The sequence below is a fragment of the Equus asinus genome, chromosome 19 (genome assembly GCF_041296235.1).
Source record: "Equus asinus isolate D_3611 breed Donkey chromosome 19, EquAss-T2T_v2, whole genome shotgun sequence".
Taxonomy (NCBI): domain Eukaryota; kingdom Metazoa; phylum Chordata; class Mammalia; order Perissodactyla; family Equidae; genus Equus; species Equus asinus.
Window position 1 is genome coordinate 15,404,703 of NC_091808.1, and position 21,846 is coordinate 15,426,548.

At 43.6% G+C, this 21,846-nt stretch overlaps 1 protein-coding gene across 2 annotated transcripts in view; it reads left to right on the top strand.

Moving 5' to 3' along the window:
• SERPINE2 (serpin family E member 2) overlaps positions 1-21,846 on the top strand; it is a 58,324-nt gene that overhangs the window by 23,819 nt on the left and 12,659 nt on the right. For both annotated transcript variants that reach the window (XM_044751343.2, XM_070489646.1), the window contains exons 2-4: positions 10,672-10,952; positions 13,905-14,132; positions 19,449-19,646. In XM_044751343.2, the coding sequence (XP_044607278.1) occupies positions 10,694-10,952; positions 13,905-14,132; positions 19,449-19,646 (685 nt within the window). In that variant the 5' untranslated portion in view covers positions 10,672-10,693. The remainder of the gene's footprint in view (positions 1-10,671; positions 10,953-13,904; positions 14,133-19,448; positions 19,647-21,846) is intronic.

The following is a 21,846-nucleotide window of genomic DNA, read 5'->3' on the forward strand; positions in this document are numbered from 1 at the left end:
CTATGGGTTATAATGGGGTGTAACATTCATTTTAGTGTATGTAAAGGGATCCCACTGTATTATTTCTCAGTTCTCTCCTTTCCTAATAACTACCATTTTTTATTCAAGTTTTTATAATCCCGAGATTTACCCACTGTTCTCGTGCTTTGTACCCTTCTCCCTCTTACTACACGTTTTCATCTGCTCTACATTCCTGCTGCTATGTTTTTATAAATTGAAAAGGGATGTTTGTTTTAAGTGATATGGTCATTGCAGAAATTTTAACAAATACAGAACAGTATAAAGAATAATAAAGTATACTCATATTCCTGTCATCAGAAATAATTATATAAATAATATCTTAATATCTCTTTCTGGTCTTTTTTCTGTGCCCGTGTATAATTTTTACAGTCAATTGTACCATAGTTTTCTTTTTTTCAGTTAAGATATATCCAGAGTATATTCCCGTATCTTTAAGTTTTCTTCAAAGATAGTTTCCTAGCCGTGGATGATACTGTGTTGGATGGAGTCATGAACTGACCCTTGTTGTTGGATCTTGTAGGTCGTGCTCTCCCAGACAAGGTCCCTGAGCCAAGGATAAAGTGCAAATGAGTCATTGAAGAAGTGGTCAAACAGTAAGGGAGTGGGAGGAGTGAGAATGAGAAAGAGAAGCGGCCAATCAAGGGGGTGATGTCAGGTGAAGTACCTCCCTCAGCCTGATCCCAAGGGGAGCTCTGGAGCATCAGCTACACCTTCAGGTGGTCTGTGCCACCTCCAGGCAAAGGAGCTGGGCTTCTGTACTCCCAGACCAGTGGTCAGCGGCTGTGGGCCTCTGGGGTGGAGGAATGATGTACGTAAACTCCCAGGCACGGAGAGCCCACTAAGAAAACGGGCTCCAATTCCCAATAGCAATCCTTTGGCCATAACAAGTGCAAACTGCTAGCAACAGAACACACAGAAGCTAGAGGATTGGTTCACGAAGCTGGTAAAACGGCATCCACAGTGTTCCCTCCATTGGAAATTTAGGTTTCAGTGATAATTGCTATTGCAATATTTATTGCAAAGAATATTGCAATGGTTTTGCTACTAGAAATAATACCACAGTGAACATTTTTAGACCCAGATCTGTTTATTATCATCGGATCGATTAATAGGAGTATTATTGTTCCAGTAGGTATGTACATTTTCAAGATTGTACAAACAAAAAATTGCCTTTCAGAAAGATGTTTATCAATTTACACTTCCAACACTTACTGTTTATTTTTTACTAGCAACAATCTAGAGAGCATCGATTTCTCACCTATGAGTTGAGGACCCATAGACAACATCAAAATTATTCCAAGGGGTCAGAAGAGTCATGTTCATGGTCCAGCTTGAGTATAGACTGAGTGAATAAATAATATCTCAAAATCTGGTTTTTTTGAAATGTATCCAGATGCTCTTATAGATAAAAAGAATTTGCATTTTATTAAAGTATTTATGAATTCATGGAAGTTTTATCCTGTATTTTCACAGGTACTAAAAATATAATTAGCCATAAAGTATCTAATACTTTTCATGTCTACAAAGGTGCTACCTTGTTTTAAACATTGAGAACCAGTGGTCAATATCACTATAATGTGTTAGGTCATCCCTTGGCTATTGATTAGGGAATCACCCATTTGAACTGTTGCATCTTAAAGATTGTCACTAAGAAAATCTATAGAGTTGATACCATAAGTAAAACAGATTTAATGACCTAAGTCAACAGACTGAAAAACATATCTCAGAGCCATTAACAGTTTTTGGAACATATTCACCCACCTCTACCATGATCCATTCCTCCACTCTGTTACAGAGACATCGAAACACACCAGGATTGTCTTGTTCTATGTCTTAAATAGTCTAAGGAAGCTATAAAGATAGAGAGAGGGCTTTATCAAGGTGGAAGTGTTGCGTTTGACCCCTTTTCTTAGCTTATCTCTTGAGACTTTCTGAATAGCTGTTGAAATGAAAATCAGGTCTTGAGCATTGAGGAAGACAAGGGGAAGGAAGCCAACATTTACTGAGCATCTAGTCTGAGTCAGGTACTATGCTGGTTACTGTCTTTCTGTTTGTGCGTATGGAATTCTCATGACCACCCTTGAAATTTGATTTCTAGGAAGGTAGAGGAGAAAGCTGAGGTTGATAAAGATTGTGCCTTGCCTTGGATCTGTTAGAAAGTAGATGGTAGAATTGGGATTTAAACCATAGATTAATTTTCCCTGACACTTATAGGAGAATAAAATACATGTCCCATAATCTTGTTTCTTTTTTTGAGGAAGGTTAGCCCTGAGCTAATATCCATGCCCATCTTCCTCTATTTTATATGTGGGACGCCTACCACAGCATGGCTTGATAAGCAGTGGGTAGGTCCGTGCCCGGGATCTGAACTGGTGAACCCCAGGCCGCCAAAGCAGAGTGCACAGACTTAACCACAACGCCACCGGGCTGGCCTATATAATCTTGTATTTTAAAAGATAGACAACTAACAAAGCCCTAGTCGCCTTCTTCCTCATAACCTTCCCCCTTCCCACAAGAGATTTCAGAATGAACAATATGTGGATGAAAGGCACTTGGATGTCTGTTAGAGTGTATGTAACAAAATATGTGTCTCTTCACAGGGCCAGCCCAGTGGCGCAGCCGTGAACTGCGCACGTTCCACTTCAGTGGCCCGGGGTCTGCCAGTTTGGATCTCGGGTGCGAACATGGCACTGCTTGGCAAGCCATGCTGTGGTAGGCGTCCTACATATAAAGTAGAGGAAGGTGGGCACGGATGTTAGCTCAGGGCCAGTCTTCCTCAGCAAAAAGAGGAGGATTGGTAGCAGATGTTAGCTCAGGGCTAATCTTCCTCAAAAAAAAAAAAAGTGTCTCTTCATAGAAGGAACCTGTAGGATGTGGTTGCCATACATTTCAGTGGTGGAAGATTTCTTTCTGAAGTATTTTTAGGTTCCTTTTTGGCTAAATTAATTAGTGCCATAGATTGAGCGTACACTTTGAAGTCTGATAAAAATTTTTTAAGACTTCAGAGAGATCTCTAAGCTTGATAAAAATTTTTTAAGACTTCGCAGAGATCTCTAAGCTTCTCCTCAGTAACCGGAAAGGGCTCATTTTGAAACCACCAGGCTGCTGTCACTCTGATCAGGTGGCATTTCCTGTTTCTTCTTTCGGTTTTAAAGATGCTGACTCATTCTGGTAACACTCTGTACACTTCTGAAAGGTATCAAGATGCAGCTAGTTTTGCTTGTTCATCTGATTTTCTATCTTAGGAGAATGTGGTAGATGTTTGGAAAATAAAGATGGGTTTGGGCGGACATATTTCAGTAATGTTTGTAGAGGTTTGAGAGACAAGAGTCCTCCTCTCACCCTTGTAGGACCATATTTGAGGCTTAACGTCATTTATTTGTGCATGAACAACTACTGTCACTAGACCTTGGCCTGTTGGCAAAGTATTGGTGAGAAACAGTTGGCCTGAGTGCTAGGGTGCACAGTCCTATTTAAGGCCACTTAGAAGTTTCAGTTTGGCAGCTCGGGACCTTTCCTTCACATTTATTTCTTTGAAAAGCTATGTCAAGAAGACTGTTGGGGGATGTCATGAGGTTAATATAATCTGATGTGCTGTTTTCCTCTACCTGCTGTAGCTCCTCTGAAGAAATGATTAGTCCAAAGACAGAATACATAATAAGGGGCCTTAGGTTCTAAGAACCAGGATCCTAGAAACACAGAGACCAGAAGGATATCAACACTTTCCCAGTGCTTGAGAAAATGTCATTGAGGGGAGGGGGCTGGTTGTCATACCTTCCCCCTTGAGATAAACTAGGGGACTCTCCTTGACAAGATCTGTGCTAGTTGTTGGTTCCAGGTGCTGCATTGTTAGAATCCCACCCTCAGGGTGGGCTTGATCCAGGAGACTCACTGCCTTCCCATGAGGATGATCCATTTTAATTTTCCTAGCCCAACTTTTAATGCCCAGCTCACTATCCATCTTTCCATCATCCAGTGTGCCTCCCCTGGACTGTATGGCTATAGGAGGCAAACTAATTCATGTGTAAGCAGTCTAAATCTTTCATAATTTCAGTTTCAATCTTTGGGTATAGTCCAGAGAATGATGTAAATGGATTTAGGACTTTCCACATCACTGTTGCCCAGTATTCCCATGGTGGATTTAGAGTTTGTTAGGTGAGGATACTCAGATTGCGATCTCTACATACTGTCTCCCACTAAAAGGAACCAGAGGTCCCTGGAGAAGCAGCCAGTTCCACCTGGGACAGGAAGTGTGCAAAATGAGCCAGAACGTCTTGTCAAACCAGAAAACAGGGAAGCTCTTGGGTCCCCAGGGTCATGTGAAAGGTTTAGGAGCCAGGCTGAAGAGGCTCATATTGATTGTCAATCAAAATAATGAAATTTAGGGGCCGGCTCCGTGGCCGAGTGGTTAAGTTCGCGTGCTCTGCTGCGGTGGCCCAGGGTTCGGATCCTGGGCGCGGACATGGCAGTGCTCGTCAGGCCACGTTGAGGCGGCATCCCACATCCAACAACTAGAAGGACCTGCAACTAAGATATACAACTAATGTACCGGGGACTTTTGGGAAATAAAGCAGAAAAAAAAAAAAGGTGAAATTTCAATGGACCCAGACCCTTCAAATATGTTGAAAAACATGAGTTCGTAATTATACTAAGCAAACAAACTAAACATCCCCTCTGGTCAACTCTAAGAATTTGAGGTCACCCACTCATTATTTTAAGAATGATCTAGGGAATGACATATTTATCCTGTGTTTGCTGTGCAACCTGAACCTCAAGATAACCAAACAGCTGGTTGTGGAAATATCCTTTTTCAGAGGTACTCCATCGAATAAATGAAGAAGGAAAGTTAGAATTACAAAAGCACCATTTGGCAACCCCTAATGAAACAATGCACTTGGGCAATGATCATGAGTAGCTGCTAACATCACAAAAAAGAGAGATGGCTGCTGTCTCCTGCTTCCAGCACCCGGTGCAACACCTCTATGAAATATTCTTGCAAAATAAGAAATTGGAATCTGATCCACCTCTAGAGCAGAGGTGACAGACTTCCTGTAAAGGGCCAGATAGTGAATGTTTCTGGCTTTGCTGGCCATATGGTCTCTCTTGCAACTGGGCAGCTCTGCTCAGCTCACTCTAGAAGCTCGAATGCAGCCACAGACAAAACAGAATGTGGCCCAATCCGGCCCAGGAGTTTGTACAGCCCCGCGCTAGGTCTGACGACAGGAAGTCAGAAGACAGGAACTTGTTAAACAGCATCACATGAAGGCAATTAGCAAACTCTAGACTGTGGGAAACTCCACAGGACAAATAACCTGATTTCTTCAACAAAAAAGTTCCAAGGAAAAAGTTAAAAATAAAGCAACCAGGGGAAGATTTTAAAAAAGCCCAGAGACATATCAACCAGTTGCAATGTGTGCAGCTGATTGAGGTCCTGATTCAAAGACCCTATAAAAAAAAATTTGAAGGCAATCAGGAAAATTTGAACACTGACTAGATATTTAACATGTAAAAGAGTTATTAATTTTTTTCTTCTCCCCAAAGACCCCCCAGTACGTAGTTGTATATTCTAGTTATAGGTCCTTCTGGTTGTGCTATGTGGGACACCACCTCAGCATGGCTTGATGAGTGGTGCTAGGTCCGCACCCAGGATCCAAACTGGTGAAACCCTGGGCTACCAAAGCGGAGCGCATGAACTTAACCAAGCAGCCACGGGGTCGGCCCCTGGAGTTATTACTTTTTGAGTGGGATCATGATGATGTGTGTGTGTGTATATATATATAAATTCCTTAGGTTTAGAGTATGTGTTGAAAATATTTTGAGTTACATGTATGATGTCTAGAATTTGCTTCAAAATAATCTTTGGTTTTAGAAGAAATAAACCATGAGTTGATAATTTTATCCGGATGTTGCGAACTGGAGATTTGTTTTATTTTTGCATATATTTGAAATCTTACATGACATAAAGATGTTAAAAAAATATGTATTTTATAAAATATATTGCTCTAAACGTTTTTTAGAGAATGAAAGAGATGGAGTACTTTCCATTTGTTGGACACTCCTGGGTCTTCCTAAAACAGATGGGAATCATCTGGCTAAGAGCAGGAGCCAGAAGAGTCTTTCCAGAGTTTTTTCCCCAAACTGTTTACATATATCTTATTTGTTATACTAAATAGAGCCAACAGATATCATATTATTTATCATTTGAGCTGACAGATACTGTATTATTTATCATTTGCTCATGTGTTATATGTAAAATTCATTTTATTTTGTAAAAAAGAATTTATTGGGTTGAAAATGAGCTTGATCTTTTGTGGCTGGCTATACAAGTCCCCCCTTTTTTAATGGAGTAGCATTCGTTCAGGCGGGGGGTCTGACCATGAGTGCTTGCACAGCTTGGAGAGGTAATGTGAGTGATGGCAGCCGGCTGGGCCTGAGGCCCCAGGGAGCAGAGGGAGCTGTGGCAGATGGGAAAGCACAGGCCCACTGTGCAGGATGTTTGCCGTGGGAATAAGGGCCCCGTGTTACCAGAACTCCCATTCGTTTTCATTTTTACTGAGAATAACTCTCCATCTAGATTGTATGTGACATCTTCTAACTTTGGGTTGCTTAATATATTTTTAGAACGCCTTGTATTCCAAACCAAACACTTGAGCAGCTGGATTATCCCATGGGTCAACCTCTGATTTACTGCCTGCCAGTGATAAGGCCCCAAATAAATAAGACGCCGTGGGCACTAGGATTCTCAAGTCCCGCAGCCCTGCTTTCTGTGAGCTTCCAGTCTAGTTGGGAGGCAGAAACATACTTGAAAAATAAAATGAGAGGTGCAGCTGGGAGATGCTATGGAAATTCAGAGAAGAGCGTGAGTAGCCCCATCTGGGGCCATCAGGGAAGGCTTCCCACAAGCCGCGGAAGGAGTCAGGGGACGCGCTGGTGCCCAGTAGGTGGAGGGTGCGGGGAGGAGGCAAAGGTGTGGGCAAGACCAAGGCTACAACAGAAAGTATGACCCTTTAAGAGGAGAGGTGGTAGATTTCACACTTTAGTGGCTCTGCATAACCCATCCAGCGAGGATTTTTCAGGTCAAGATGGTGTTCTAAAGAATCAGGTGAAACTTGACAGCAAACAGTTGGAAGTATGGCACTGAAATCCAGCTGAGCATTTGAGCTATGGATTTGAGCATCAGCTGTGTAGAGGTGATGGTTGATGTCATGGGGTCTGTAGGGAGTGTGTTTCTCTAATGTCTACCATTGGCAAGTGGTACCTCTATACATGTAGGGACGCGCTCTGAGTCTGGCGTTTGCAAGACTGCCAACCCATTATTTACTATACTAAATCTCACTTAAAGCTCAAAGAAGTACCCAGGTACCTCAAAAACATACCCTACACAGGAAAGGAAAGGTTTGGAGTAAGAGAAACTACAAGTAAGTGGGGAAAGAGAAATCCACAGTTGGAAGGATAAGCCTGTGATGATGGCTTTATTTATAGCTTTACGATCTCCCTCCAAAGATAGCCTAAACTCCAGACTTTTTTCACTGTTATGAAAAGATTATTTAAGAAACGGAAGCATTTAAACAGACTTATGATCTTCTGTATTGATGCTGTGCAGTACATTTGGGCAACAGCTTTATTCTTTCTCTCTTAGTTGAAAGTTGAAAGTGTAATTTCTCTTAAACATAAAAATAAACACGAGGTTACTAGGGTCTTCCCGTAATGAGAATCTGCTTGTCCTAGAGAGTTAGCATTTCAAAGCCTGATAACGCCAATAGTTATTTCATGTAAAAGGTTATCTATTTGGACGTGAATATGTCAATATTAGGCATTTATAAGCCTAAAGTAATTTATGGGTCAGCACCCTCTGTCTTGGCTACTGAACTTTGGCGAGAAGCAAGAGCCTAGTGTCAGACGTGTACATAAGCCTGGTGGGTTTAGACGGGTGAGCATTTAGCCTAGGAAAGCGAGACCAAGAAGAAGTTAGGCCCAGAGCATCAATCAGAAGTCGCTCTGATTCCAAGTTCTGCACAGCTCTGACACCGTCCCAATGCACTGTTATGAAACCACTCATAGACATCTCTCAAAAACTTCACAAACCCAGGAAACCAAGAAAAACACCCATGGCAGCCTTCCCTCACTTCATAATGAAACTGTTCTTTTAGCAAAAATGCATAACCAAGCAAAATTCTGCTGAATAAGATAGCTATTTATTTAGGAGACTGTCTTTGCTGACTCTAAGACGTTGGAGCTGTTAAATTTCTCTCTGTTACGATCCTTTCTACCTGTTTTACGACCTTCTACATAAATCTGTAGCATTTGGGTGAATCAACTTTAAGCTATCAGAGGCAAAAGCAGTTTGACGTCCTTTATGCTTTCTGAGTGTGCCGGTTCAAATATTTATTCAGATATTTGCTACTCCAGATGGATTTCTCTGGGAGGCTTGGGGAGTGGAGATTATGGGATGCTGAAGGTAAGTGCTGGAATAGACTATAGAGCAAGAGTCAACAGTTCAGATTGATGAAGTTGGCACCAGTCACAGGATTTGACCATTTGTAACAGAGATCGTACGAATTGTTTTTATACTTATGATGGCTCTGTGATCTGTTAAATTTTAAAGAGGAAATTTACTTCCTGAAAGAAATAAAGAAGAGAGGAAAGAGGGAGGGAGGGCACAATGTCAACATTTTAGATGAAATGAGTAAAGCTTCCATAGTCAGGATTTGGAAGTTCTCCAGTGTCCGGCAAGCTCAAAGAAACGCAAGGGATTGTCATGGTATTAGAGCCAGTCCTAGGTGCCAAAGTCAAAATAGGCCACACTGGCCATAGGAAAGCCCCAAGTAGGAGCATATGTAGGTCACTTGCACGTTTTGAATTTAGACAGGCTGCGTTTACACAATTATTTCACAATTAAACTCTGGAGAAACTCTGAATGTTCTGAATTTTTAAAATATGCTTGTTTCACAATCTATAAGAAGATTGCCCATCACCTTGAATGATGGCCTGAGTGGTTCGCCTTGTGGCCCAGGGTGTGTGTGTTGGGGGGACAGTGGGGGCAGTCTGCTTTCCATGACACTCCTCTTCACACCTGAGTGAATTTCGCTCTCCATGGAACGTGTTTGGAACAAACACTGAGGCTCAGGACTAAATACAACTATTTTCTTAATCATGCTCAATAAACATTCTTTTGATGCAATAAAAAATAATTAACAAAAATAGAAAGTGTAAGCCATCAGGTTTAATCCCACATGTATTTATTGAACATCTACTATGACCTGGCGTGGGAAGTAGGACAAGTGACTAGAAAGGAAGATGAGGAAATACCAAATGCCAGCTCTGCCTGATGCTGTCCTGGAACCCTTGCTTTTCCCTGGAGCACATGCATTTACCCCTCGCTGTAGGTCACCTGTCACTTACAAGGCTCCCCTCTTTCTTGCACTCTGCAGACACTCCCAACCTCCCACATGTAAATGCACACAACAGGAGGACAAATTGGCTCCTCAGGAACCAAATCAGCCACCTCACCAATTCTGCTTTTGTTTTACCAGCTGCCGCTTTTAAGTTCTGTTTAATGAAAGAATTTGCTTTTCTGTGAACACATGCAAATGTCCTACCTCTTACTTGTCACAGCCAAAGAAAGCTCAGTAAGTGGTAATCAAGGAAGAACGCAGCTCTCAAACGAATCACTGTAATTGAGGATATCAGGGTAAACAATGCCAGCCTCACAATTGATCAATTTCCCCATTGTTCTGCCCTATTGTAGGTCGAAGGGCATCACTCAGTTTTATTTTAATAACAGTTCTCTAATTAAGAAAGTAATATGCTTATGGTAAAAAAAATCGAGTACATGTAATTATAAGATAATCATAGCAACCCAAGGGATTTGCTCCCTTGTTTCAGACCCTCGTTGGTTTCGTGTAACCCTTAGAATGAATTCCAAGAGCCACCCTAGGCTCTATGGGCCCTTCAGGATCTGGCCCTTCCTTCCTCTTCACCTCCTGCCCCGCCTGTCTCCTCCACATTCCTTACCTCACAGCCACGCCGACCTCTAACATCCACCTTGGCTGGCATGCCCTTCCCGTCAGTGCATGGGGGGCTCCTTCTCATCATTCGGGCCTCATCATATGTGTCTGCTCTGCAGAAATGGCTTCCGCAACGACCCAATCTCATGTGACGCCACCCCCAGCTCTTCATTCATTCACGTCACTATGTTAATTGTGGTCCTTAGTCCTCTGAAATGACTTTATGCTTACCGGTTTATTTTCTGTCTCCCCTCTAGAATGTCAGCTCCAGGAGGGCAGGGGTCTTGTCTGTCTTATTTACAGGTGTATGCCCAGCACTTAGACAAGAGTCTGGTACACAGTAGGCCCTCAGTGAATATTGGTTTAATGGAATGAAAGGTGCTTATGAGAAATAAATAATGATTAGAATAGTGTCTGGAATGTAGTTGTGACCTACCAAGTGGAGGTTCCCTCTCCCTCCCTCCCATCCCCCTAACAAAATACAGTGAAAACTGATTTAATCTACACTGTTCTATCTTAAATATGTTAATGGCATTCAGTTATACTGAGTATAATAAATCATACTTAGTTGAGTACAAAGTAGACCCCAAAAAAGTGTTCATTTAAGTAGAATTAAAAAATTTTTTTTAATCTAATTTTTCAGGTTGTCCTTGCCGGAAGGAACCATGAGTTGGCATTTTCCCTTCTTCCTCGTGGCCACAGTGACTCTGCCCTCCGTCTGCTCCCAGTTCAATCCTCTGTCTCTGGAGGAGCTAGGCTCTGACACAGGAATCCAGGTTTTCAACCAGATTGTCAAATCGCGGCCTCATGACAACATCGTCATTTCCCCCCATGGCATTGCGTCCGTGCTGGGGATGCTTCAGCTGGGAGCCGACGGCAGGACTAAGAAGCAGCTCACCACGGTGATGAGATACGGCGTGAACGGTGCGTGCGCTCACAGCTCTGGCTGGGCCCTGGCCTCGGGAGGGTTCCTTGCTGGCTCTTTGCTTACAGCCCCGAGAAGCACGCAGAGCAGCCAGGAGGGGTTTAACTGGCACGATTTGAGCTTTAGGGCCAGTCTCCTCTAAAGAACAGACGCTGCAATGCTGGGAGTTAGAGAACTGGACTCTGGTCTCTCGGGCAGCTGTGGGGCTTTGGGTCGCTCACTTGATCTTCCAATGCTGCAGTTTTCTTATCTCTAAAAGGAAACTTCCCTTCTGCCCCACCTCCCTGGTGTCCAGGGCTCAAAATGCATTGTGATTGTGGATGGCCTTTTAAAACCTATAAGCCGGGTTGGAGCGGTGGCTGTGGCGGGCAGCACTGGGGAGCCTTGCGGTGATGCAGCTGTTGTGTGTGTGGACTGAGGTGATGGACACATGAATCTACCTGGGGATAAAATTGCATAGAGTTACACACACACTCACACACGCATGTAAATCAAGGGCAGTCTGAATGAGCCCGGTGGACTATATCAGTGGCAATTTCTGGGTTGTGGTGCAGTACGACAGTCATACAAGATAGTGTCACTGGGAAACTGGGAGAAGGGACCACATGGGACCACCCTCTACATTGTTTTACAACTTTCTGTGAATCTATCATCATTTTATTTTATTTTATTATTTTTGTGTGTGTGAGTAACATTGGCTGTGAGCTAACATCTGTTGCCAATCTTCCTCTTTTTGCTTGAGGAAGATTGTCGCTGAGCTAACATCTGTGGCCATCTTCCTCTATTTTATGTGGGATGCTGCCACAGCATGGCTTGATGAGCAGTGTGTAGGTCTGCACCTGGGATCGAATCAATCATTATTTTAAGATAAAAAGATAAAAAAAAAAATTTTAAGTAAAGCCCACTGGAAAGGATTTAGTTTTCTTGAAAGAAAGGCCTATTTTTAATGACCTGTTTCAACCCAAGAGCTTACATCTCCTACCACTGTTGCTGAGCTTTAGTTCAGGTTTTCTCAGCCAGTCACCTTCCACCTGCCTCTTCCACAACACAGTGAGTGTATCAGGGAGCAGAACTGGCCTTAGAGCCCTTCTTTGGGGCCAGCATGCACCATGACCTTGAGGAAGTCACTCTTCACATCTAGCTCTTTGTTACTGTATTGGAAAACGAGAGAATTTTCCTCCCCATGTTCTTCCACTGCTAGCCATAAAGTTCTAGGAATCTTGACTGCATTGATGCCTCCAGCTGGAAGAAGACGAGAGAGATGGGGACTCATGCACTGCATGCCTCACTCATCGCGCTTGTTGACTGTGTTCTGAGCATAGCTTCCAGAGCTGTCAGCACCAAATACCTAACCAGCCTGCTCTGTTTACATGGCATTAAACTTTTGCATGAGTTTGCAATTTGTTCACCTGTTGGAAGCATGAAAGGACTAAATACTTGGAACACACTGTTCTGCCCCTTGCTTGGAAGTTCAGAAAACTCTTGGTGATTTATATCTTCATAGTGAATCACTGCTGGAATGTATGGCCTTTCCCAGAGCCACCCAGGCCCTGTCGGCCTATATGATTCCAAAACAGCAACTGGAGTTTTGTTGTTGGTTTTAATGCTGAGCCACATCCCTTTTAAGCAGTATTTCTGAAGTTTTGACGATATTGGCCTGTTGGCAGCATCCCCCACCCCCACCCTATCTGCCTCCAAAATCGATAGCAGAATGTGCTGTAGAATGTGAGTGACTTCAGTGTGTGTGACACCCTCATCCAGGGGAGCCTGAGTGCTTTTTCACGCCTTCGTTTAGGCTCAGCTTCTGAAAACTCACGATAGCGATGCTCTCCTTGAGGATGGAGGCAGGATAGTTTGGGGCAGTGGAGGAAGGTCTGCCCTCCTCTTCTCCTGGCAGGAGACCAAGGCGTGTGGAGGAGGCAGTGTGGCTGAAAGGGACGGGTCCTGGGACTTGGCCTCTGAAGTCCACTGTTCCCTTACTTATAGAGTGTCCCTGCCCACTCCTCCAGGACCTGCCCCACAGACAGGGTGAGGGGTGGAGTCATGAGGGGCCTAACAAAGGGCCTAGGGGTCGCCTCTTTGTGGATCATGAGAGGCTTTTCCCCACCCTTATTTAAGGGGTCTGAAGAAGAGACACTCTCAGAGTGACAAGTCAACTGGCTCTCCAGGAGACCATCAAGGTGACCCTGCAGGATGTTTTAGGACAGTGACATTTTGAAAAGACCCCAAGCGAGTAAGACAGATCTGTAATTCAAGCTCTCTATAGAAACGCATTCCACCCTTATAACTTATTTTCCTCTTTTCCATGCTCTAAAATAAATGGGGCATGTATGAACGGCTCGTGTAAAATAAAGCTTACGTTGCCATAAAATTAATCCCCTGACTCTCTGAGCTTGATATCAAGTAAAAATCACATTGTTCTTGGATGGTGGCACATAGCAATTTTTTATAGTCTTTCTAATGCTTCTTTTATTCATTTTTTTTTTCCCAAAATAGAAAAAAGAAATTGCACTGTTAAATCTTTGGCGGGAAAAGAAATAGTGCTTAAGATTAATAAGAAAGAAAGAGAGAATGAATTAGGAAGATTCCTTCAATTTATCCCCCCTTGGCTACATAATTGAGGAGGTTGCTGCTCTTTCTGTTGAGCCGGTGCCAACAAAGTCTTCCAGGAGAGCGAGGTCTGCGGGGGAAGGTGTCGAGGATGCCTTGAGTGTATGCTTGTTTTGATGCTCGAAGCACAATTAATTGATTTTTAAGAGCTGTTAATAGTTATGCTTTATTCTCCTCTCTTTCGTAACACGAGGCCCCTGAGAAAGCAAAAGACTTAGTCTCCTGTTATCTTGTGTACACTGCTCTTATTTGCTATCCTATGAAAGATATTTTTTTTTTAAAAAAACACTTTTCTAAATTCTTGCGGAAATATTGCTGCATTTTTCTCTCATCTCCTTTAGGAGTTGGTAAAGTGTTAAAGAAGATCAACAAAGCCATCGTCTCTAAGAAGAATAAAGATATTGTGACGGTGGCTAATGCAGTGTTTGTGAAGAACGGCTTCAAAATGGAAGTGCCTTTTGTCACGAGGAACAAAGATGTGTTTCAGTGTGAAGTCCGGAACGTGAACTTTGAGGATCCACCCTCCGCCTGTGATTCCATCAACGTGTGGGTTAAAAACGAAACCAGGGGTGAGTGGCCCCAGTTCCCAGGGAACTATGTTGGAGGACTCTGTCCTTTTGAATGAAAGTGTGCGTAGACTCCAGGATTCCACCCGTGTCTGCAAGTCCAGTGGCGCTTCCATTGTGAAAGGCCTGGACCCAGCTGACTGGCCTGTCTTTTCTTTCTTTCCAGGCCCCATGACTCAGTCTACCTTCCTTCCCTTCTTCTGCCACCGCTACTCTTGTGCCCCTTGGGGATTTTGCTCCCTGCCGCAGGGTCAGCAGAGCAGAATACAGCCCCTCCGACTCTCTTCTTTCCTCATGGCGTCTCGTCCCCAGAGTCCCTGCCCACAGGCCGTTGTCTGTGTTGAAAGTTTTATTGCTCTTTCCTTCCTGCTTTTGTACCTGCTGTCCCCTTTCCTGGAATGTCCTTCTCAGCCTTTAAGATTCGAGATTGAGCTCTCTCCTCGCCTTCCTTGCCTCTTACTCCTGTCATCTCCGCAAAGTGGGTGCCTCCTCTTGGGTTGTGATGGGCATATGATTATGCCTTTTTATGCCCTTCATTATAACACTTTCCACACTCGAAATGATTACTTGTTTACGTGTGTCTCTTCTGCTAAACTGAGGAAATGTCTAACGTCGGTGTTTTAAACCAGCTAATTTGTAAACTGGAGGTCCCAGTGAAAACGCTAAGGAGGAAAGGCAGCTGTAGAACAATGGGGGAAGGTTTAAGGGAGAGAGAGAAATTTGGGAGCCATTTTTCCCAGAAGGGAGGGTTAAGGTCATGAGAATGGAAGGAAAAGAGCCTCAATGGGGAGAAGAAGCGCGAAGACAAATTTTGGGGGAACGCTGGCTTTTCAAGTCATGTTCTCAAAGCAGGGTTTCTGAAGTGCCTGCATCAGAACTGCCTGGGGTGTGTTTAGAATGCAGATCGCTGGACCCCAACCTGCTGAGTCAGAATCTCAGAGAGAGGCCTAGCATTCTGCATCAAAACAAGTTCTCCCCCAGGCCGCCTCCACCACCTGACAGCAGATGCACACGCATGAATGTTTGAGACCCATTCCAGGGACGAGTGCAGAGGTGGACAAGCAATGTTCTGGAGGGTGGGGGAGAGCCAGGATGATTGTGGCAGATGCATGGCACTCCTTCTCAACAGGATCCTGGACGCTGCAATCTGGGCTCCCTGCTGAAACCTTAAAACCATCCAGAGACCACAAGTGGGAGGGCCGAAGTGGTTTTTCTTAGCCTCTAGGCCTGAGAACAGAGATGGAAAGCTGATGGCACTCCGAGGCTAGGTGGCCGTATGACTAACATGTCACTGAGCCCTCTTCTTTACCTATATACTAGGAGTATTAAATCCCATTCGTATACCGCTTGACAGTTTGCAAAGCACTTGAACACACATTGACTCAGTCAATTGCTTCCTGCTTCTGGGGAAGGGAGATCGATGAGACTTGACCAGTGCTTTTCAACCCTACAGACCCAACTCCCTCTTTTTAAACAAATTATTTTGAATACTTTCTTTACTATCCTGAAATGAAATGCATAGTTCATATAACCTATGCGCACATACACAAATTTTTTAAAATTAATATAATGCCAAACTGTAACACAAGGAAAAACAGAAGGAATGTATATATGCAGTTCCGCAGGTAAACCCTTGGGCACAGCTACATCTGAATACGTACCCACGCAGTCATATTCCTAGAATAATTGTGTGAAGGGACAGCTACAAAAGTAGACCAAGACAGGTTTGTTGTACTGGTGACATAAAAACCATGAGGTGCGTTACCATTGTTGATGCAGTCTTTTCTGAGATGGTGAAAACTCTTGGTAAATTTCGGAACAAAACAAATACAGGCTCCACCCGGTTTGCAAGGTGGTCACATTCCTGGCAGATTCAGGGTAGATTCAAAGTATGCAGAATAAAAGATACTTTGTATTTACTTGCGAAAAACAGTGGGGTTCTGGGCTCCATGACCATAAGCTGGTTTCTTCAATATCCAGTGGGGCATTTGAAAGTGACGCAGGAAGCAGGGCAGTTCCTCACTGTGTGGGAGTGTTTAGAACATTGCAGGGCATGGAGCTTCGCTGGCCACTGCCCACATCACCAGAAACGCTTCCCCAGATTTCCACACTGCCCCCCTGGGGGGGAACTGCCCCATTGAGAGGGACCTGCCTACCTAGTGGAGCTCGGAAGGACCCTGCAGATCGAACAGGCCACGTGCAAAGACTGCCTAGTCCGTCTGTGTTGATGACGACGGCTCCTGTCCTCAGGGTGGGAGAACCAACATGAAGGCCCTTTCCAGGGTGTTGGGAGGTCAGGATGGCCCAGCTGGGCTCCCTGCCACTGTCTGCAGTCTCAGCCTCTTCTCCCCATGTTCTGTGCTCCAGCCACTCTGGCTTTCTCGAAGTCCCTCCTACTCACCATCCTCTCGCCTCTCACAGATGCCCACACGTGCGTCCTGTTACCCGGCATGCTCTCCTTCCCCTTTCCCCTTGTTAATGCCTGTTCATTTGCACACTGTCAAATGAATGGCATCATCCTTAAAAGCATAAGTTCTAGTTTGAATCTCAGTTCTGCCACTTCCTGGCTGTGTAACCCTGGGCAAGTTACTTAAGCTCCCTGTGCTTCAGAGTCCTTATCGGTAACATGGAGATATAATAGTGCCACCTACTGGAATAGTTACAACTACAGTAACTTGTTATGGGGATGTAAATCTTACATATAACGCTTTTAGCAAAGTGCCTGTCACTTAGCAAATGTTCAACAAGTGTGAGCTATTTTTATAGCTGTTAGCTCAAGTCATCCTCCCTCAAAGGACCCATCTACCCATGACCTCGCTGACCAGATCAGATCCCCTTCTTATTTGCACTCACCTCTTTGAGTACTTCCACTTCAAGGTGTGTTTGTTACAGCTACAGCTTTACACTTTTCCTGGTCAGTTATGTCAGCCTTCAACTCTCTCTAATCCATAGCTTTTTGAGGGCAGGGTTCAGTGTTTTGCTTATTTGTTCTCTTATCTAAAAGAGTACCTGGCACGTGGTATGTAGGCATCCACCAATGGGTGGGTGGATGGACGGGTGAGTGGATGGATGGATGGATGGGTGGATGGATGGATGGTTGGGTGGATGGGTGGGTGGCTGGATGGGTGGGTGGGTGAGTGGGTGGACGATGGATGCATATTTATGGCAGTCATTGATGGCAGTTCCCCCATGTGCCTCCTTGCCTCTAAACTATTCACTTCTTACCTTTCTCTCTCCTTTCTTTTTACTTCTTCATGCTCCCTTATTATATCTTAGTCCTACCAGTGGCAACCAGAGGCTTTATTTACTGCAGAAAAACAGGGCTGAAGAGATTTCTTCAGACACTTGGTGAGGACTGACTGTATGCTGAACATAGAGCTAGGCATGACAGAAAAGTGAATGACAGGGTCTTTGCTCCTGTGCAGTTCATGGTTCCGTTGAGGGAGACAGACACCTTAAATTTGGCTAGAATAAAATACCACGGTGTAGTGGTTGTGCTGACCATTGGGCTTTTTGGAAACTTCTGGGAGGTCGGGAGGAGGGTCAGAGGAGGCAGAGGGACCACTGAGCTATGTCTCAAAGGCAAGTAAGGGTTGGATTGGGTAGTGTTCCCAGCAAAGGCAAGAAACATTCACTATTTAGGAATCAACGCTAAGGAGCTTGCTATCGCTGGCGCACAGAGTTCTAACTTCCTCTTGGCAGAGGCCCGCCTTGTACTGAATGATGGCTATTTATAGCTTGTGTATTTTCCTTCCAGATCTCGCTGTAAGATGGCATTGGTGCCCCCTTGTGGAACTAACGAGCATTGATGAAACTGCCTCACTCAGCACCATGTGGGTCAGGGGAACTCCCGGTGTGCCGTTTTTTTTTTTTTTACCATGACTTATTTAAACGTTTGTTTATTGTACATCAGAATCTTCTAGAGCATCATTTAAAAGGACATAAAGCTCTCTCTGCTGAAATAGACATTCTTGCTTCTTCAGAAACCATTGGTTTTACTTTCACCATTTAATGTCTTACAACTTGCATTTATATTATGCACTACTTTTTTTATATGCCTGGGCTAAAAGCTACATTGAACTCATTTTTAATAGCTTTGTGTATTGGTGATCGCTCTTTACACACCCACACAGCTGAACCTGCAAACACTGAGCAAAAGAAAACTAAATGAAAAACCAAAGCTTCAGGCACAGACGGCACTTCAGAAGGGTCTTTGTGACTTCACAAGAGCATCCTGAAACTCTAGCAGTTGTGCTTGCTCCTTTCCTCCCGACACAAACAGGATGGACCACCCCCGACATCTTGTGAAGAGCGTTTTCCTTCACAATTAGGAGTTCTTCTAGGACTGTCTCCATTTCTTTCTGTCTCTGTAATATTTGCACCGAGCTCAATGGTTGACCCATAAATATAGATACCGGTTTTAGTTTCAACTCTCCTTTAGCCATGAGGTCTTCTGATAACCAGGGATTCCAAACTAATGCTCAACATTCCTAAAATCTTAGGAGAAATTAAGCATTTACCTTTGGTATCTTTGCACAGGCTGAAGCGTTCATTTAGTTTTCACTGGGATTCAATCAACCCAGTGGTTAAAAACAAAACAGCAACTGCTTTTTCTTGTGCTGACCAAAACCCCTCACTGGCAGTCATACATGTCCGTGATTAGCAAAAATAGGGAAATTAATTATTAATTAATTACAGCTTACTTGGATGAGTAGAATTTTCTAAAACATGGGGTTTATAGGGAATTAGTTATAAAAGAATTTCTTGGTGAAAAGTTTGTTAACCCCTAAATAGAAGATCTCTAAAGTCTTTTCTGGTTCTCTGATTTTTAACTTGTTTTCAGCTTTAATTTTTAGTGAGGAAAAAAATTATAAGGTACAAAAGGGTGTTGTAAAAGTTTGTTTTTAAAATCTTTTAAAAATTCCTCTGGTTTTTTTTTTTTTTAGAAATCAATTTTTTTTCCTTTAATTTTTGGTGAGGAAGATTGGCCCTGAGCTAACGTCCGTTGCTAATCTTCCACTTTTGTTTTTTCTCTCCAGAGCACCAGTACATCGTTGTGTATTCTAGTTGTAAGTCCTTCTAGTTCTTCTGTGTGGGATACTGCCTCAGTGTGGCTTGATGAGCACTGCATAGGTTTGTACCCAGCATCCAAACCAGCAAACCCTAGGCCACTGGAACAGAGCACACGAACTTAACCACTCAACCACGGGGCGGCCCCAGCCTCTGATTTTTCATTCTGTGTGATCCAACAGCTGCCTCTTGCCCTCAAACAGACCGCCAGTCCTGAGTTTCTTCCTTGTTTGTTCTTTGACTTCACAGGTATGATCGACAACCTGCTGTCCCCAGATCTTATCGACGGTGTGCTCACCAGACTGGTCCTGGTCAATGCGGTGTATTTTAAGGGTTTGTGGAAATCTCGGTTTCAGCCTGAGAACACGAAGAAGCGAACATTTGTGGCCGCTGACGGGAAGTCCTATCAAGTGCCGATGCTCGCCCAGCTCTCCGTGTTCCGCTGCGGTAAGTGCACGCCTGGCGAGGCTCCGTTCTAGAATGTGCCAGCCGCAGAAAGGCCCCTGAGTGCTTTCACTCGTTCAAGCGCGAATCTGACTTTCAATTTTTTAATAAGGGGAGAGCAGGGGCTGGAGGGGCAGGGTTTTTTAAAAGCTCACGGGTAAGTCTTTGTATTACTGAGAAAGGTTATGTATTAATATATAACACATACAGACTTTCAGGTTGAAAATTTAAAGAGGAAAGGACAGTTCAAAATAAGAAATGTCAGTGGGCGTTAAATATATAGAAGCATTATCAACTCATCATTAGCAATCTTATATTACCAAATTAAAAATAAAAGGAAAAATTAGATTGCTTTTCCATTTACCAGATTAGCAAAAATCACAGAGATCGACAAAACCCAGTGGTGGCTCTGGTGTCGGAGGGAGGGAGCGCCCTGAACACTGGTGGTGGGGGGAGCCCTGGTCTGGGGGACTTCCGGGGAACCCTTCCCCATCAGTCCCACACCGGGAATTTATATCATGAAGATAATCAAACACCAGCAAATAAACAGAAGCCAGATGTGTACATACAGTGGAACACACATGATAATTAGGTTTGGATTTACATAAGTAGAAAGATTATACAATATATGGTTGATTTCAGAAAACAAGTTACAGAACAGCAGATGCTGATTCATCTCATTTACGTAAAATACTTTCCATATATTCATATGTCTGTGGAGACATGCCTTGGAGGATGTTCAGTAAAATGTTAACAGTAATAGTATTTCCAATGATTATTTTTCTTTATTTGAATTTGAAATTTTTTGAAATAAGCATGTATCAGTTTTATAATCGGGAAAAATAATGACCCATCCCTGCTACCGTTGACACAGCATAGATAACTAAGTCTGGCGACTGTTTTTTCAACCTGGTTTCATTTGAAGCACTTGTGCTCTGATATAAGTTAATCTTTTTCCTGTGTAAGCTAGCCTTTCTGTCTCCAGTCTCTACCTGGACGTGTCTGTCCCAAGTTATTACCTTTGCAAAATATATGTTCAGTTTTTTTTAAGAAAAATGTAAGCACTGTTCACCATTTTGCCAGCTGCCTGATTCTTCAAATTAAGGGACGGCTCAGGTGAGGTACACAATGAACAGTCACTTTCCTTCTTGCTTGTCATTTATCAAGCTCAAGCTTCTGGGTAAAATTTTGTCATTCACTCAATAAAATTCTTTTAAAAGATAATAGGTGTTTAAAAATCCCGTGGAGCGGTATCGTGCTAAGGAACTGAAAATAATAAAAGGCTCTTTTTGTCCATAAGTCCTTCTCAGGTTGTATTGCCCAGGAAGACTTCATCACAGTGCCAGCATGGTCCCCAGCTCATATCCAAAGCAAAGCTATTTTATTTTCAGTCAATCTTTGTACCCTTTCTGCATTCTAATAAAAGAAAAAATGAAGGGGCCTCAATTACTGTATATTTCTGTTGCTGAAAAATAGACAAGTCAGTAGTTAAGGATTAAAATGCAAGGATTTCGTAGATATTTCCCTGAAAGATTAAAATGTTTGTTTTTATAGGAATGTAACATGCTTGAGCATATAGGATGTTCTCGGAGACGGAGTTACATCTCCGGGTAGCTCTTCAATTAAGAACTGATGTGTCTTAGAATATATACGTGTGTGTTTTATAAAAGGTCATGCACAAATCCATTCTTATCATCAAAGATTCAAAGTCTACAGAACTACGCTGTGCTGGCTATCTTCCTCCACCTTCCCTGCTTCATGCCCTCCCTTCTCTACCCTCTTCCACCCTGTTCTGAGCCCCCAGGAGGCGGCATCAGTGGGCTCCCTTGCCCTCTGGCATCATCTTGGGTTGGCTAGTGGGATGAACCAGCAGGTGATGGGGTAAGGGTGGAGATGGGTTGGGACATTGACTTCCCTGCCCTCTCCCTGAAGTCACCAGGGCCACTGCATCCTCCACCAAAGGTCTCAGCTCCTACCAGCACGGTGTGCCCACGAGCTCTTCTCTCTGGGTCACCATTGCCTCCCCTCACCCCTCCCAGCCTAAGGATGATCATCGTGTTTGTAGCCCAGGGTACTGTCCTTAATGGTATCTCTGTGCTCTACCCATGCTTTATAAGTTCCTTCTTAAACTCCACTTAAATGACCGAATTTGGTGTCCCGTCCATTTCCTGTTGAATTCGGCTGTTCTGAATTCAGAGCAGAA